The sequence below is a fragment of the Nelusetta ayraudi genome, unplaced genomic scaffold, assembly GCF_046127955.1.
Source record: "Nelusetta ayraudi isolate G7.1 ecotype Tasmania unplaced genomic scaffold, CSIRO-AGI_Nayr_v1 ptg000110l, whole genome shotgun sequence".
Classification (NCBI taxonomy): domain Eukaryota; kingdom Metazoa; phylum Chordata; class Actinopteri; order Tetraodontiformes; family Monacanthidae; genus Nelusetta; species Nelusetta ayraudi.
In genome coordinates, this window is record NW_027466160.1 from 663,596 (window position 1) to 681,928 (window position 18,333).

General features: G+C 48.7%; 2 protein-coding genes across 5 annotated transcripts; one reads left to right on the forward strand and one right to left on the reverse strand.

Annotated features, from left to right (window-relative positions):
- Positions 1-296: 296 nt before the first annotated feature.
- Positions 297-8,599, reverse strand: LOC142903451 (gamma-aminobutyric acid receptor subunit rho-3-like). 3 transcript variants are annotated; one of them, XM_076049073.1, is made up of 10 exons: positions 8,265-8,599; positions 5,960-6,072; positions 3,331-3,398; positions 2,469-2,692; positions 2,269-2,351; positions 1,824-1,961; positions 1,534-1,686; positions 1,383-1,444; positions 1,121-1,252; positions 297-946 (listed from the first exon to the last, which is right to left on the reverse strand). In XM_076049073.1, the coding sequence occupies exons 1-10, from the start codon at positions 8,405-8,407 to the stop codon at positions 644-646; spliced, it is 1,419 nt and encodes a 472-aa protein (XP_075905188.1). In that variant the 5' UTR covers positions 8,408-8,599; the 3' UTR covers positions 297-643. The 3 variants fall into 3 exon arrangements, with proteins under 3 accessions (XP_075905188.1, XP_075905187.1, XP_075905189.1); XM_076049074.1 differs by having other exon boundaries at positions 772-946; positions 1,383-1,460; XM_076049072.1 differs by having other exon boundaries at positions 2,269-2,692.
- Positions 8,600-10,310: 1,711 nt separating this feature from the next.
- On the forward strand, positions 10,311-18,008 carry LOC142903401 (advanced glycosylation end product-specific receptor-like). Of its 2 annotated transcripts, XM_076048980.1 has the most exons (8): positions 10,311-10,470; positions 12,441-12,635; positions 14,108-14,476; positions 14,987-15,271; positions 15,851-16,177; positions 16,830-16,937; positions 17,184-17,243; positions 17,387-18,008. In XM_076048980.1, exons 2-8 carry the CDS (start codon positions 12,566-12,568, stop codon positions 17,482-17,484), a joined length of 1,317 nt encoding a protein of 438 aa, XP_075905095.1. In that variant the 5' UTR covers positions 10,311-10,470; positions 12,441-12,565; the 3' UTR covers positions 17,485-18,008. The 2 variants fall into 2 exon arrangements, with proteins under 2 accessions (XP_075905095.1, XP_075905096.1); XM_076048981.1 differs by lacking the exon at positions 10,311-10,470 and having other exon boundaries at positions 12,282-12,635.
- The last annotated feature ends 325 nt before the right edge of the window (positions 18,009-18,333 follow it).

Consider the following 18,333-nt stretch of genomic DNA (forward strand, 5'->3'; position numbering starts at 1 on the left):
AGATTTTGAAATTTCTGACAGACCTTCAATGTGCATACATTTGACAGGGAGATCCAAAATATTACAAACAAAAAGGGAAAATTTAATATCTACAGATTAAATATATACTTGTTAAAAGTGTCAGATTTAACGACAAAACAGTTCTGTGTAGAGTAATTAATTACTGACTATTAGTAATTAAGTAAAATTTTGTTTTCCAAAAACAGAAGAAAACTGTCCTAAATTACTGCTGTATTTTAACCTGCATGAAGGAAATCATGAACACAAGAAATAGGATTAGTTGAAAACACAATGTATATATTTGAAAAATTTATTTTGAAATTCCACAAATTCACTTATACATAAAAAAAAAAGGACAGAATGGCTCCTGTGGCACACACAGATTCACTTTTAACATCCTGGTGCCAGTGAGTTCACAGCCGAATAAGATTATATCATCCGATGATGATTTCAGCAACTTCCTGTGTCACACGGTCCACAGTGGTTGTAACTGTTCGCTTTGTGATCTCTTCAAGTCCCAGCATGCATCCTGCTGTCCTCAGATAGTCCTCTGTGAGGACGTGCACGCTGAAGAGTTTCTGTTGAGAAGAACTCTGTAACTTTAGCGTTGTGAAGACCACTACAAGGTGGTGGAGTGTGTGAATCAGGAGTAGAGGCCCCAGTAGATGGTGTTGAAGAGCAGGTAGGACAGAGGGAAGGCCAGGCGGGAGTACGAGTCAATTAGGTAGCTGTTGGTCACCAGCAGGTCCACGTTCTCCTTCATGGAGCGCTGGCGGCGCAGGCGGGTGCCTTCCACCGGCCGCGAGTCAGACGTCTGGCTGGGCGTGGTGATGGGGTCAGAGTTCATGGTGACGGGCATGCGCGAGAACGGCGTCAGCTCCATGTCGTTGTCGTGGAAGCAGCCGTCAAAGGCCATCGCCTGGCTGGCCATGAAGGTGGACGGGATCTGAGGCAGACGAGGAGAGAAAGTCAGGCACACTCAGAACTTCTCATTCATACAGGAAGTTCAATTTAAACCTCCAAAAATTAAACACACAATCCATACAATCTTCCAGCTGCAATGCCTCTGTTTGGCCACTAGAGCGAGCCAACGAGTCAAATATGACTACTCCACTCTGACCTTCCCCCTCTTCATCTTCCTCATCTCCTCCAGAGTGGTGCAGTAGTTGACGGCTGCATATTCGATGACCGACAGGAAGACAAACAGGAAGCTGGTCCACAGGTAGATGTCCACTGCTTTCACATAGGACACCTGGACAACACACAGCCAGAAGACACCCCTCGTTGTGTTCCGATTTCTATCCAATCAATATCCAGTCAATATTCATTTATTATCTCGGACAGAAAGTGACCCCTGATGGCCTGTTGGGGGCAGTATGTACCTGCGGCATGGAGGAGGACACTCCGGTGATGATGGTTGACATGGTGAGCACCGTGGTGATACCTGCAGGAGGAGGAGACTGATGAGATGTTCACACAGTGAAAAGTTCACTCCAACATCCAAACACTGGAGTGAGACGAGCAGGTTCACACCCAACGAGACCCGAGCGGGGACGGCCCTCCTGTCGATCCAGAAGGAGACCCAGGACAGGACCACCATCAGCATGGTGGGGAAGTAGGTCTGCAGCATGAAGAAGAAGATGTGTCTCCGCAGGATGAAGTTGATGAAGAGGCGGTTGTACCAGCCTGGCAGGTGGAGGAGGTAGAGATCGAGGAAGAGGAGGAGGTGAAGCAAGAGGAGGAGGGATGATGAGTAGAAGATTATTCCATATTATTAATGAAGTTGAACTAAATCAGCCCAAATCGCACACACACACACACACCAGTGCTGCTGTAGAAGGCCAGGCCACTGGAGGCATGGAAGTGCTCGATGAAGAACTGAGATAGGACAATCTCGTCGGTCCTCAGGGAGTCGTTTCCGTTCTTCCAGTAGAGCATCAGGTCGTTCTCGTTGTAGGCGTCTGGAGACACAACCAAGGGGAGTGTCAAGGGAGACAAGGGTGGTGAGGTGACAACACATATGAAACAAAAATGTGTCAGTCCCTCCATCGCATCATCGGCTGCTGCAAGATTTGTGTCTTTACTTCAGAATGAGAAAAAACCTCGGAACCAGCAGGACCTTCATCATTAGGTTGAATCTCCAGACCTGAGGCAGTTCTACTGGTCTGTGTCTCCTGGTCTCCTATTAGCATGACTGTGTTCAGGTCAGCTGCCTTTCACGTTTCCTTGATTAAAAATATTGTGTCTGTGTGTGTGTGTGTGTCTCACAGCTCTCCAGCTCCAGCGAGCAGTTCTGCGTGTCCAGTGGGAAGCTGCTGAAGTCCATGGAGCAGAGCGCTGTCACCGTCACCCTGCAGGGACACAGCAGCATCAGCTCAGCATCAACCTCAACCTTGACCTCCAGTAGTGCCCTTGACCCCAGCGACCTCGACCTCCAGCAGCGACCTCGACCCCCAGCGACCTCCCACCTGACGCTGTAGAGGATGTTGCCGTCGGGGTAGACGCGCAGCATGATGTTCTCCATGGTGGTGTCGTGGATGAAGGAGCGCTTGGAGTGGACGAAGAAGACGTCGGGCACCCAGATCTTCTTCACCAGCCGGGAGTCGAAGGTGCGACTCTGGTTGTTGCGCGAGGGGAACGACAGGCGCTCGTCCTTCCAGTAGTGACGCAGGTACAGCGTCATGGTGAAGTCCTGCATGCCGGGCGCACACACACACACACACACACACACACACACACACACACAAATGTCAACACTTTCTGATGTGCATGTTTGCATGTTTTTCCGCCGTAGTTTTATTTTATTGCTTTTGCTTTTGCCACACAAACTAATATGCAACATTATTTTAAGAGGAGAGACGCAAAATGGGAGGCACAGCGTGAAGAGGCTGCAGCTGAAGGAGGCTTCTTCTGTTTTTTTTGTTAGTGAGATGTGGGGGATGAAAAGGCAGCAGAGGCAGTGACGGATGGATGACGGTGCTGAGGGGGAAACTGGTCCCGTCCTGCCACTAAAGAGAAACGCCTCCTCCACCTCCTCCTCCATGGTGCACTTTGTCTCTCTCAGCCGCAGGAAGCTTGTGAGACGGTGGTCGGGTGGGTTGAAAGGGGGGTGGAGGGGTGGGAGGGATTGGTGGGGGGGTCACTCAGAGGATGAGGTGGCCCAGAGGTGCCCTCGGTGACATCACCGGGTGGACGATGAGATGGTCAAAGACGCTTTGTAAATGTAACTTTTTATTTGAATTTAATTTAATTGGAACTTTTTTCAATCGCACAAATCTATCTTGTCTGTGATTGGCCGGTCACACTGAAGATGCCTGGAAGGTCACTCACCATGTTGACCTCTGAGATGCTGTCGATGCTCTCCACCTGCACATCGATGCCCACTGGGATGGCTGCACCTGAAGCAGATCAACAGTGTGAGTGAATCGCGGCTCCTCCGATTCACCTGAGGCTCTGAGCACATCCAGGAAAAGACTCAGAAAACAGCCAAGACACAAAAAGAGGAAAAAAATATTTTTTCTACAGCATTTTTATTTTAGTGCCAGGAAAACCAAAATTAGCCACGACAATGGAGATACATAGTGCCGAGTGACTCAAACCTGCTTATATTCAAGTCAACTGACGCCCTCAAAACAATCACTGTTTATTTTCACAGCCAGACACCAGCGCAGCGCCGCCGCAGCCAAGGCACCAGATTCCTGAGCGCAAACAGACGCAGAAAACCTTTAAGTGTTTAGCCGATGCTGTGTTTACTTTTTTTAAAGGTCAGACTGAGGAGCTGCTGCTCCTGTTCCAGACTGAGGAGCTGTGCTACTGTGAGGAGAGGCAGGTGAGTGATGAAGGGAATGTTGCCCTGCGGTCACTACCACTGTCACCTCCGACAGCCACAGCTCCTCTTCCTCCTCCTCCTCACAGCTCATCACGTCACACTGCCTTCAGGGGTCGAGAGCCTAAACTGGATGAATCTCTTAAAGGCACGATGAGCAAAACAAATACTGCAAATAGTTTCATGTCACCTTGGTTGTCTGGCAACACACACACACACACACACACACACACACATCTCCACAGCCTGGTTTCGGCCACCGTCTCCCCCTTGCATACTCAACATTTAGCGTTACCCCGACAGCAACAACAAAAAACCAACAACCTTGCAGCAGAATGTCAGTCACTCTCTCTCTCCTCTCTTCACTGCCTTACATTAACGCGCACTAAATGCATCTCAAAGGCCCGTTTTTGAAAGAACAGTTTGGTGGGTTTCAGAAGAAACATGACACACAGATTCTGCAGCACAGGAGCCGACTGGGCTGCAGACATGGGCTTCCCCACTCATTAGTCCCGTCCGGGAAACACACACATCTTTGTCAAATTATCTGGGCTAAACACACTGGAGCTTCAAAACCCTGGTTTATTTATTTATTCTTTTTCTTTCCTTCTTTCTTTCTTTTTACAGAAGCTGCCATTTAACTTCCCAGACAGAGAGCTGGGAGGGAACAGTTGGTCTGGTGGAGAAAGTTGGTAAGCATCTCCAGGTGGTGCCACTTATCTCAGGGCACAGCAGACGACCACAGCCGTGGTGGTGGTTATTAGAGTGGGGGAGTCCAGAGACTGGTGGAGTCCAGAGACTGGTGGAGACAAGTTGTCAGAAGAAGAAGAGCCAAAACACTGAGGCTCAGCTCAGGTTCTGGTTCAGATTCTAGATCTGGTCGAGACTCTGAAAGACTCTGTCTTGCTTTGCTTCAGTCACAAACATTGCTGCTGGTTTTTTAGGATCCTTTAATCCCCACAACACAGGGCTGTGGACGCATGGCGGTGGCAGCAGCGCTTCCTGCCTCCATCTGTCTGAGCAGGGCCACACAGAGGGCAGGGCGAAGGTGAAAGCTGGAGAAAAGGATGAAAGGAAGATTTTTCTTGCTGTCGAGGGAGGGAGGGAAGGAAGGAGAGGAGGAGGTGAGCGTGTCCTCCAGAGAAATGACAACATTGTCCTCTGCTGACAAACCTCAAGAGTTGGTTTACACTGGCTGACGACCGTCCTTTGCTCTCTGCTCAGGATGGATGTCCACGGGGACCGGGCTGAATCTTGTTTATACCAGTTTCCCTCTCTGAAACCACTAGAGTGGCAGTGTGACCGCCGTGACCAGGCAGCCACTCAGCCCTGTCTGGTTATCAAAGTGGAGCCAGTAAATAGTGACAACCCCCACCTGACTGGGGAGGATAAGGAAAAGCATTTCCTCTCCTTCCACAAGCAGTTCTTATGGGCGTGGACGACGTGGACGACATTCATGTTAAATCTTTACGTCAGTCATCAGTACGTCTGTCCGACCCTCCATCTGCCCCAGACATGGAACATAATCCAGATTAATAAGCACGAATCCCCCCCGACTCTCTCCCTCTCTCTCTCTCTCTCTCTCTCTCTCACACACACACACACACACACACACACACACACACACACACACACACACACAGAGTTGTTTTTTGGGGCACTTTGTAGGGGGTGCAACTCTTTCCTGGACAACCAGGCGACACCTGGAGATCTCGTCAGTTTGACAGCTGCTGTTGTTGCACAAAGGTATACGCTTCATTTACTTTGTGCATCCTGGGGATTTTAGTCCACACACTCACACAGACACACACAGTCTCATGCTGCTGGAGGTTTGCTGGTGCAGCGATGGGCACTGGGTCATCCAGACAATTGACGCGTCAATCCCCATTTGCCAACGCTGACCCAGATTACACCATGGCGTGTGTGTGTGTGTGTGTGTGTGTGTGTGTGTGTGTGTGTGTGTGTGTGCACGCATGCAAGGCAGTATTAATGTATTTGTCAGGACTATGTGTGCCCAAAATGAATATAATTCGCTGTCCCTTTGTCTGTTTTTGCAACGATAATGTGCAGCACACGCATGCGGGATTGTGTGCATGTGTTTGTGTGTCTGTGCGTGTGCCTGTGTGCGTTTACCTCCAAAGCCTGGTCTCATTGCAAAGTCGTGCTCCTCGATCCTCAGCAGCTGTTCACTTTTTATCAGCAGCGTCTTGGTGCTGTCCTGCCGCTTCAGCTTGTAGTCAATACGTCTGCAGACACACACACACACACACACACACACACACACACACACACACACACACACACACACACGTATTGATCCAGCGATTGATTGATCAGATCAACACTACCTGAACCTGGGCCAGTGAGGTCACCTGCACCGCTTCACCCCCTGAGATCAACAACAACAAGGTGTTTTGGTTGTGTCTCAGCACAGAAGGATTATTAATAATGACTGGCAGATTAAGGAGCCTCTTCCGGTGTCGGTTACATAATAACTAATGTTTCACTGCCATGTGACGTCCTGGAAGTTGCAGCAAGTGGCCTTGCTGATAAGAGCTTTTTCGTTTTATCGGCAGGGCACCTTCAAGCTTTGATTGTGCCGCTGATGTTGTGTTTTCACCAACAGAAGAAGAAGAAGAAGAAGAAGAAGAAGAAGAAGTAGAGAAGAGAGAAGAAACCTGACCTGTGTATTCACTCTATTTATTTATATATTTGGCTCCGCCCCCTCAGTTAACATGTTTTGCAGCTCAATAAACCATCCAGAGGAGGGCGAAGGGTGTCATTATTGCCAGATTACAGCACCCGTCAGCCATAAAGCACGCAGCCTCCAGTCTGTGTGCCTGCGTGTGTGAACGAAAAACATACGCGCGCGCACGCACGCACGCACTGTGTGTTGCAGTGTGCAGGTGAACGCACAGAGGCAGGCAGGTGGAACATAAACAAGATAAAATCCTGATGGATTAAAAAGCCTCTTTGAAAGTCACAAAGCTTGACACAAGCAGAGCGGGACACACACACACACACACACACACACACACACACACACACACACACACAGAGGGCACCAACCAGGTTGTTACTCCCCTCTTTGACTGCCTCATCTTTGCGCAGCAGGCTGCAAACAGAGGGCTAACTTTGCTGCTTTCAGGGTGCGTGGGAGCATTTTAATGTGGGAGCTTTAATTGTAGACCTTCAGCACTGCTCCTCCTCCTCCTCCTGCTCTTCCTCTTCCTATTGGCTCCTGGCCCTCCCCTCATGCCTCCTGCAGGTATTTGGATTTGCCTCAGCCTGCTCTTCTGCCTTCTTGGCCTCTGGCTGTTTCTTCTCTTCCTCTCAGTAGCAGTCTCGGAGCGCTGCCCGAGGTTCTCGCACTCAGGTCTCTTTTTCAACATTCTTTTTGGAGGATGAGTGTAACGAGGTGACTGTCGAGCTGGATGGATGGCTAGATAGCTCTCTGACCTCTGTTGCAAGTTTCGCCTGTTGGAACAACAATTTCATTTCCAGTGCAAAGGTGTTCTATAAAAATTTAAATTCTCATCCATCCTTCCTTGCTGTCGGAGGATTCATTTCTGCAGGTGTTTCTGTTCTATTCTCTCGTCCCAGCACCTCAGATCACCTGTCAGTCAGTCAGTCAGTCAGTCAGTCAGCCAGCTGGATGGGGAGGGCGGGGCTCTGACATTACTCACAGAAGGAAGGTTATATTGCTTTCTCACTGCGACCGAGCAAACACACACAAACACACACAAACACACACACTCCTCAGTCAGCTGGTGTCACACTTTGCCAAACAGTCAGAAGTCCAGCCAGAGTTTGGCTCTGTTCACATGCTACTTGAGTGGGAGGCTGAAGGCTGACGTCCAGCAGCTTGCAATAAAAGATAAAAGGACAAGGCTGTAAATAATATCACAGCCTCTCAGCGCAGCGTCAGAGTGGGAGTGTGCGAAAGCAGCAGGAGGCTAAATGAAAACACAACTCATTTGGCGGGAACAAAAACTGAGCCGGTTCAGCGCTGAAACCACAAACAAATCACCCTGCGTCGCCACTCGGCTGCTGTGTGTTTGATCTCATTAAACCTGGCTGTTAACGACACACCCACACACACACACACACACACGTCCTTCTACGTCATGCAAGCGCACTAGTGGCGCAGGTGGAAACGAGGGCAGCGCCCACAAGGGTTTCCAGCAACTTGTTGTGTTTTTGAGCAGATTTGTTTTCACAGGAAAAGTGAACAAAGATCCTGCAGGAAGTTTTGTTTGTGGGCCGAAACAGTTAAAAAAATAAAACACACTTTTAACTGAGGAAAGGCAGCTGACCTGAACACAGTCGTGCATGTAGGAGTAGCGCGAGTTGATGTGGGACAAAACTCTGTGTTTGCAGCTGGCAGTGACAACACTTGCAGAAGAAGAAGAGAAGGAAGAAGAAGAGGTTTCCTCACCCTCCGAACTTGAACTTGCTGTTCTCTCCCAGGAAAACCTCCTTGTGCTTCCTGCGTCCAGAGCCGCGGCCGCCACCGCCACTCGCCGTCCCGACCAGGCCGGCCGCCGCCAGAGCCAAACAGGTCAACAGTTGCAGCTTCATGGTTCACATGAGACTCACAGTCAGCTTCCCACCACCACCACCACCACCGCCGCTGCCCTGGCCAGAGCTACTCCAGGTCCCAGACTGGCCCCCAGTGTCTGCAGCCGCTCCAGCTCAGCATCCCGGCCGGGTCTCCACCCGGCTGGCCCGCTGTCCGCCGCTCGCTCACGTCTCCACGCCTGCCGCTGCCGCTGCTGCTGCCGCTGCCGCTGCCGCCGCCGCCGCCACCAGCAGCCTGTTTCCGTCTGCTTCATCCGCTGCTGCACATCTTTCTATCTCTGATTAAAATCGATATGAATCTATTCCTCGTGGCGATGGAGGAATGACACTAATTCCACCCTAATCCTCTTATCTACAGCCACAGCAATCTTTCACTAACCTACAAACACTCGCTCTCACACACACACACACACACACACACACACACACACACACTCACAGACACACGCTGTCAGTAATCAGGATTTTCTCAGTTGGACAATGAAAAACCAGGCACCTGGAGTGATTGCAGCTCGTGCACACCTGTGTGTACGCTGGCGCCTGTGTGTGTGTGTGTGGAGGGAGTGAGAGAGAGATAGAGAGAAAGGCTTTTGTAATAGAAAATGAATCACAGGTTTGGAAGCGGCTTAATAAAGCAAAAGGTCGTCAATATTGGAGGAGGGTTTGCTGAGAGCTGGGTGGAACCACATCACTAATCTAAACCAAACCTACCAACCTGAACCTACCAAACTGCACATACCAAACCAAACCTACCAAACCAAACCTACCAAACTAAACCTACCAAACTAAACCTACCAAACTAAACCTACCAAACTGAATCTACCAAACTGAACCTACCAAACTAAACCTACCAAACTGAACCTACCAAACTGAACCTACCAAACTGAACCTACCAAACTGAATCTACCAAACTAAACCTACCAAACCAAACCTACCAAACCAAACCTACCAAACTAAACCTACCAAACTGAATCTACCAAACTGAACCTACCAAACTAAACCTACCAAACTGAACCTACCAAACTGAACCTACCAAACTGAACCTACCAAACTGAATCTACCAAACTAAACCTACCAAACTGAATCTACCAAACTGAACCTACCAAACTGAATCTACCAAACTGAATCTACCAAACTGAACCTACCAAACTAAACCTACCAAACTGAATCTACCAAACTGAACCTACCAAACTAAACCTACCAAACTGAATCTACCAAACTGAACCTACCAAACTGAACCTACCAAACTGAACCAACCAACCAAACTAACCAAAAATTAAATAACCGAGACAAACCGCAGCGAATGAATCAAAAAATTAACTTAACACAGAGACTCACCTGTTGCCACACTACACACTCCTCTTCATCACTTCCTATTCATTCCCCTCCACCTTCAATCTTATACGTTCTCCTCCTTGAAGTTCTCAAAGGTGCAGCACAAATCAAAGGGAGTCCTCTCGCTCTCCTTCCTGCTGGTGCACAACAGTGAAGTTTAATCTTATCAGGGCACCAGGGAGGTGAAACGGTGGCGTGCCTCTTCACCCACCGCCACGCTCTTCCACCACATGGTCCCCTTTGACCCCGGCAGAAGGTCAAACTGGTGACACCATATAATATAGACACCTGACTATGAACCATCGCTCACATGTGAGCAACACTTTTTTGTTATCGCTCTATAAAGAATTGAAGCAGAGGAAAAGCTTTGCTGTAATTCAGTGTGTGTGTGTGTGTTCACAGCTCAGCCATCTTTGGCTCAGCTCTTTGAAAACATACCCAGCTGACATTTGACAGCTGTGACTCCCACGAAAGCCCCCCCCCCCCCGACACACACACCCACACCCCACCCCTCAATGTGTGACTTTACCAATCACGACCAAACCCCGCCCATCCAGAGGGTGTGTGTGAGGCCAGCTCCCTGAAGAGCATGTGTGTGTGTTTGTGTGTGTGTGAGCTGCCTATTCTCTAAATAACCTGTTGATCCAGTCGAGCTGAGGCTTCAGTCTCCGCAGGCAGCCGCCCGGCTCGTGGACGATATCCTGGAGAGGAGCTGCAGCCGACTCACCGTGAGTAATTCCTGGGGCTTTTCCCACAATTCCCGGCACGTCCGGGACACATGGTCCCGGTTTTTGGCTGCCCCTCTGGGGAACAATATGAGCTTGACTTGCTGCTACTTATCAGAGGGGGTCTGGAACTGCAGGGGGTCTTCTGACTTCTCTTACTCATGATCCTGCTATGAGGAAGAATTAATCATGCGCTAGATTCACTGTGATAAAAAAAAAAGGAAAAAGTCAAGGATGCCTTATAGAGGAAGACAGACAGACAGACAGACATTCTACCCCACTGCCATCAGAATCCTTAATAATGACTGTAATTAACAGCCAAAGTCACTTTAAACATTTTAATGTCATTTATTGTTTACAGTACCCCCTCCAAATCTCTTTTGCACAAATGCACAGTTTACTATTTATTCTGCACTGATGTACAGTTACTTTCTTCATATTTACTATTTTATGTTTTTATACTACTTTTAATACTATTTCTTTGTTTACTAATTGCTGGTACTCTGGACAGCAAAGTAAGAATTTCATTGTACAGGGAGGCGTGTTTCTTTACTGTGCATATGACAATACACATACACTACTACTGACAGACAGGTGGGAGGACAGGAGGTCACTGAAACTTTTCAGCCCAGGTGTTTTATGTTTTTTAAAAAAAGGCCTGAAAACACATGGAGAAAAGTTTTTAAAATGATGGGAGCAGTGATGGAAGAGTGGCTCTGATCAGGGGTCAACTGAGGTCAACGCTCGTTAACCTCAGAGACGGAGCATATTCCATAAACCGAGGCAGTGATTGATGGAGTCGTTACTTAGTGAAGCCAACACATCACCCGCTGGAGTTTCTGACTCAAAGAGCTTTTTTTTGCTCTTGAGCAGCAGTCAGGAACTATATTAGGGGTGCATTGTTTGGTAAACTGCCGATGCATCAGTGGGGGTAAAAAGTTCACATCGCCGAATTAGATTATTTTGCCTTGTTGATGCGTAACCTGTGTTGTGCACACCAAGGGTTTACTGCCAGGGGGAGAGAGTCACTTTGAGAGCGATAACAACTCAAAATCAAAAGGCAGAGTTGAAGGAGTGCCTGTTACTGCCTGTTACCTGTGTGTGCGTGTGGTAAAGTTCAGGCTGTGCACCGTGCACGTGCAGCTCTCCGGCCAACGTCTTATTAAACTTTGACGACCAGGAAATGGTGACTGCCTGGCAAACACGTCCACTGAATAAATAACGTCTTGGCCGTTTCTCTTCCTGGGCACATGGTTTTATTTGCCAGGGACTCGAGTCGCTGCAGCGCCAGCAGAACAAAAAACAGAAACAGAAAAAAAAGACGTTGCTGCTCTTGTGACACCTTCAAAGACAAAGGAGAGTGTTGGTCTAACCACCAGCCAGCCACTCCCACTGCATAAGGTGAGAGGAGTCGGGCGGTTGTTTTTTTTTTTTTTTAATAAATGAATCAAAGCTGAAGATTTTCCTCCTTCTGCAACATCAAACCAGCAACTTTCCCTTCAGTCGGACTGCTTTGTGTTTCCGCTGCTTTGGTCTCCAGCAGGGACACCTTTCATTTCCTCCCAGCAGCTCAACCACCTCACCTGTGTTTATCTTGGACCCCTGAGGTGGAGGAGGAGGAAAGGACGAGAGGAAGGAGGAGGGGAGGAGATGATGATGATAGTGTCCAGATGCTGCAGCGTCACTTTTTATCTGGAGATGAAGATAAAAGTGATGCTGCAGCAGGAGACAAAAGGAAGGAAGGAGGACTCAGTGTGAAGGGTTAAGCTGGAGAGGAGGAGGAAGAGGAAGAAGGGAGGGAGGGAGGCACGTCCCCCGGTGCTGCATGAAAGAGAGCTGCAGATCTCGTCACTCTGCTCTGATCAGCAGCTGCTGCTCCTCCAGGGATCAAACCTGAATCCCACTCACACGTCCTGTCATGTCCCATTACTTTCGGGCACCATGCCTCTAATTATGCCTCTTCCCGACTCCAGGGAGACCAGAGGCAGGAAGTGAGTGGATCCCCTCGGCCGGCCGCCCCCCGTGGACGGAGAATGGACTGACGTGTGCTGTGTGTGTGTGTTGTGTGTGTGTGAGACACCGCTGAAGGAGAACCATCATGTCGGCCGTCCCCAGCTGGCTCTGCTTCCTCCTGTGGATCCGCTTCAGCGCTCAGCACAGAACCCCAGGTAGGAGCACAAACCACCTCTTTGTCCTGCAGTCAGGAGAGGAGAGGAGAAATGTAGCCGTAGGATCAGCAAAGAGTCGAACCCGGGTTCTAAGTTTTCCAGTCCTGACGTCAACTTTGACTCAGCTCGAAAAACATTTTTCCAGCCACAGTGAAACAGTGAGAGTCTCCTTGGAGAATTCAGTTTGTCTGTCTGCTCCTTCTGCGTGTGTGTGTGTGTGTGTGTGTGAGTGAGTGACAGTGAGAGAGAGAGTGTGAGAGAGAGAGAGAGTGAGAGAGTGTGGCTGTGACCTCACCATGGGTTGAGACTTCACCACCATGTCAATCAAAAAGGAGGAAAAGAGAGGAAGAAAGGAGAGACGCCTTCACTTGCCAGCAGAAAAAGTTTCAGTATCGCCTGCTTGGATTCCAGTGTGAGACTCTGACTCTGACTCTTTGACTCTGATTCAAAACTGGTTTAAAAGTGCGTCTGAGGTCAAAGAAAAGAAGAAGACGGTTGCAGATGAGTCAGCGTCTGAGTCACCTTTCACTCGTTTTGCAATCGATGGCATTCGGAGGAAGTAGCCCAGCGTGCAGCAGGCCGTCACTCAGGTCCTCCTCCGGTCACACCAGCAGGGGTCGACGGTGAGTCCAGGACAGAGGAGGAGGGAAAAACACCTCCACCTCACCTGCACCTGCACCTGCACCTCCTCAACTTCACTGGCTTCACGCTGCTGCTGTGGATGCTCCAGCAGGGGGGCAACATTTATTATTTTTTTTATCTACTCATGGCTTTTTTATTATTTCTGCTACGATGAAACAATCACAGAAATGTGAGAAAGAATCGACTCCCACCACCAGAGTGCGCTGCTGCTGCTGCTGCTGCTGCTGCTGCTGCTGCTGCTGCTGCTGCTGCTGCTGCTGCTGCTGCACGACCTAAACAACTGATGAGAACTTCCAGCTCATTCCTGTTTGCACCTTCCTCCAGCGGATGAAATTCCTCTCTGCCTGCTCACACTTTGATATCTCACTCTCTTCCTCTCACACATTGAGGGATTTTCCCAGCAAACCGCTGCACCTTTTCATTTGCGCTACAAACATTGCACAAGCACGGACTGTCCCTCGGTGACTCAGGACTGAGTGGAGCTACTGCTTGGCAGCGGTGGGAGGTGGACTGAGTTATCTACTGTGAGACACAACAGCCAGCAGCTGCTCAGGAATGTGACATTTTATGGCTGGCAAAAAAGGTTCCTGAGAATGACTCCGACTCTTCCTGGATTTTAGGATTGACTCTGTCGTTTCCTCCTCACTCTGGCACTGCTTCCCTCTTTTCACAGGCGTGATCATCACTAGCTGCGTTTCCATGCATTCCATAAAGCATCGTTGCCATATTTAGGTTTTTGCGCAAACCTCGGGGTCATGGAAACGCAGCTACTGTTGCCGTCTCGCTGCACGTCTTCACCGATCTTATGGCAGAATTGTGTGTTGTTGCAGACGTGGTGGTGACCTGCGTGGTGTCGGAGGAGTGTCTGCTGCCCTGCAGCTTCCCGCCGGCCAGCAGGGAGACCATCCAGTGGTTCCGACAGGACGTGGCCGTCTTCAAGTTCCAGAGGAGGGACGACGACGATGACAATGGCGGCGGAGACACCGAAGAAGAAGAAGAAGAAGACGAGGACGAGCGCGAAGACAAGGACCAGCGGGGTCAGCTGGCCGGCCGAGGCTCCGTCCTCCCCCAGCTGGTGACCCACGGCAACGCCACCCTGGTGCTGCGGGACACCGGCCTCAAGGACCGGGGCACCTACAAGTGTCAGGTGACCACCTCTGTGGGCAAGCACAATGCCAGGGTCATCCTCAAGGTGAAAGGTGGGCCTAGTCAACACAGATTACCCCTCAGCCTTTTTTCACATTACAGCAAAAGGTTAATGTGGGAGGAGCGAATGTGACTGTGCAATATGAGGTATAAAGAAAATCATGACAAGATTTTTAAAAAGTGGCAAGTGATTTGTTAAATATAAGGTCTAAAAAAGTGATAAAGTAAAAAAAAGATTTAAAAAAAGTCCAAACTACAGATAAGGGGACTGGAAGTGTAGAAAGAATATACAAAATAATACTATACAATAATATAATAGAATGTAATATTATAAGGTGCAAACAATGAAATGCAAAGTATGAAACAGTATGTAATAATATATAATAAGAGTAACAATAAAAGTAATGATAAATAACAGTGATAAAAATAGTACAAAAGTACAGTATCATTTTTTTTTATAATATATAATATTAGAATATATCATAGTCTAATGTTACCATGCACTCTGTGTGTGTGTGTGTGTGTGTGTGTGTGTGTGTGTGTGTGTGTGTGTGTACCCAAAGCGCCCATCCAGGCCGTGTTCCTGGAGCTGTCGCGGCTGAGTGGCTACGAGGAGATGAAGTGCTCAGTGCGAGGGGTCTTCCCGGCGCCCCGGGTCTCCTGGGAGACGGTGCCGCCCACCCTGCAGGACCTGCGGCCCGTCACCCGCATCATGGCCGACCGCCACGGCCTGTACACACTGGACAGCCGCCTGCGCAGGCTGAGCGGCCAGCCCGAGCTCATCTACGTGTGCCGGGTGAGCGCCCCCTACGGGGGGGCGGAGTGGACGTCTTCGCTGAGGGTGCGAGGTGAGGTTCCACTGACCAGAACTGCGTTAAAATGAGACTGAGGAAGAAGAAGAAGAAGGAATGGGAAACACATAAAGCATCTACTGCACGAAGAATGTCCCTTGTCTGCTGCCATACAGCGAACAAATGAACTAGCTAACACAAAGTGACAACACATGTTGCTCGTATTAGGTTTGGGCATAACAAGTCTTCCAGCATAGACCAGCCTCCAGTAAAGGAGCCATGAGACATTCAACACATGAGAACTTTTTAATTCATTTGTTTCTTCCTGGCTTTGCTCATCAGCAATTTTTGCTGATTAGCAAATATTAGCTTAGCATTAATTCTGCCCCTATTGCTCTACTTCATTCCCTTTTTGAAAGCAATTGATAAGCTCGCTGACAAGCTAACTGGAGGCTAACTGTCTAACCTGTCTAACATCACCCACCTGGTGAGCCAGCAGCAGTGTGGCGCCATCTTGTGGTGCCACATGTACAAAGCGCTCATCGGATTCGTCTCTCAATGTGGGGGACATTCATCCCTGGTTGACTCCACTTCCTGTTTAAAAATATATATTATATTATTTTTCCCTCTCTGCAGAGATGAGAGGTTCCGAGGGCCGAGACGTGACCCTCCCCTGCTTCACGCCGGCCTCCCTCAACAAGCCCCTCCTCCACTGGAGCTTCTCGGGCGGCGAGGAGCCCTTCCGGATCCTCACCTACGACGCCCAGTCGGGTCTCAGCGCCGTGCCGCCGCCCTGGGACGCCCACCTGGAGCTGGACGCCTTCCGGGTGCCGTTTGGCGACGGCTCGCTGCGGCTGATGGACCCGCGTGGCGCCGAGCACTCAGGCAGCTACAGCTGCGTGTTCGCCGCGCCGCGCTACACGCACACGGAGCGCACCGACCTCACCGTGGACGACGCTGGAGGTGAGGACCCCGAGGACCCCCGAGTGCAGGGCTCCACATTGCCCCCCAGTGGTCGCATTTTTTTTTAACCCTAAAATTTGAGACGGTGCAAGTAAATTTGCAGATTTTTTTTTTTTTTTTTTAATTACTGGATGTATTTTTGATTTAAAAAAAAACAAACAAAAAAAACAAACATCTGATCTATTTGCAGATATAACTGAAGAACAGAACAGATGTACTTCATTGATCCCAAATTGGGAAACTACACTGTTGGAGCACTAAAAACAATATGAACATTCAAGTCAATCAATGTAGCCTACAACAGACAAATTAGAGAAGGTGTGCAAAAGACAGTCAATTGTGCAGAGGCAGGGATAAGCAAGGTTTACCATTGACTTCATAATATTATCTGTCACACAGATGAGAAAGTGTCAAAGTGTTTATCAGAGATAAACAGGACAAGGATATTTAAGTGCACAATTTGCGCTCCCAAAGATTGACATTAGGGGGCGCCACTGTGCTCCTGGTAAATATAAAAGGGAGTCTGCAGCCCTGGAATTCTTTTCCTTGCAAGTCTTTATAGTATGTCTGATGGTGGACACGCAGTGAGTGTCCTGAGGAAACATCTGCTGCTGCCTCAAACCATGTGTGTGTGTGTGCCACCTGTGTGCAGCTGACCGCAGTTCAGGAGACAAGCCGTCCTACTGGTGGGTGGGCGGCCTGGGGATGGCTGTGCTGGTCCTGGGCCTGGTGGGTGTGCTGGCCTACCTGAAGAGCAGAGGTAACGCAAGACAAAAGAGAAAAGAATAAAGAAATATGAATAAAACTCATAAAAAATGCACATTGGTTTGACAGTATTTTTTGCAGAAATTCTCAGACAACAACCAAAAAACAGATGGAAATGGATATAAAACTTTGGAATTTTTATCGAGCAACTCCAACCCTAAGTGACAATACAAGAACCAAAGACTCTGGAGGGTTTGTTCTCCTGAGAGTCGGGATCATGCTGTGAACTTCTCTCGCCCAGGCATCAGGTCCAAGGCCAGGAAAGACCCTGAAGACCTGACGGAGCTGCACTTGGTCAAAGGTCAGTCAGCATGGCAGCAGCGCTATACCAACAAGCAGACACTAGGTGGCGCCATTTAACCATTTAAAAAGAAGCATGAAAACAAGTCAGTCCATCTTTGTCACATGATTGTTTGTTTTGGTCTTGTTCCTCCCTTCCATCAGACTCCACAGCAGACGGACAGCTGCAGGAGTGCAGCCCTCTGACGGTGGGCGGGGCCAACGGACAATCAGAAACCCAGGCTGGGACCCAGTTGACCTGAAAGGTCACAAGTCGCGCAATCAGTGACCCCTGAACGCACAACACCAAAACTAACAACGCTTCTAATCCAAAGCCACCGCTTCCTTTTCACCTGAATCACAGAATCTTTTTTGTTGCACACTTTGAAGATGTTCCGCTTCACACTGCTGGACCCGCCCTGACCATTTTGTTTTGTTTTGTTTCCACACTGCATCTTTATAATGTGATTATGACAAAGAGATCCGATTGGTTCCTTTGATGCAGTGACACACACACTGATGCTGACTCAGTCTGTAGCTCAAGAAGTGCAGGAGAAAACCTACAGAACCAGAAGACCTGCTGGTGGACCAGCGGCTGTAATAATAATTAATAATTAATAAATTAACCTGCCGTCTGTCAGAGGAAGTCAAGATTAATGAAGGAGAAGAAGGAGGAGGGGGAGGAGAAGGAGGAGGAGGAGGAGGAGCCTTTTTCCTGAGTCGCGGACTTGACCTGAAGGGGGCAGGCACGAATAGCAATGTTATTAAAAAACAAAAAGACTAATAACTGAGAGTCGGTGTCTCTGTTCTGTTGGTCGTGAACTTTACAGTATTAAAACATCTTCTGGTACGTTCAAAATCAAGGAAAAAAAACAAACATCAGAGTTGTTGATAATTCTGCTGCACTTTTATGAATTGACTTAAAATGCATTATTATTATTATTATTATTATTATTATTATTATTATTATTATTATTATTATTATTATCATTAGTTAGTTGTTTTCAACTCCAACACACAACACAGGATTTACACAGTGGGACCAACATTTAAACCTTGGGCAAAGTCTCGGTCAAACATTGCTATTCATTGACAGTTTTTCCTCCAGATCA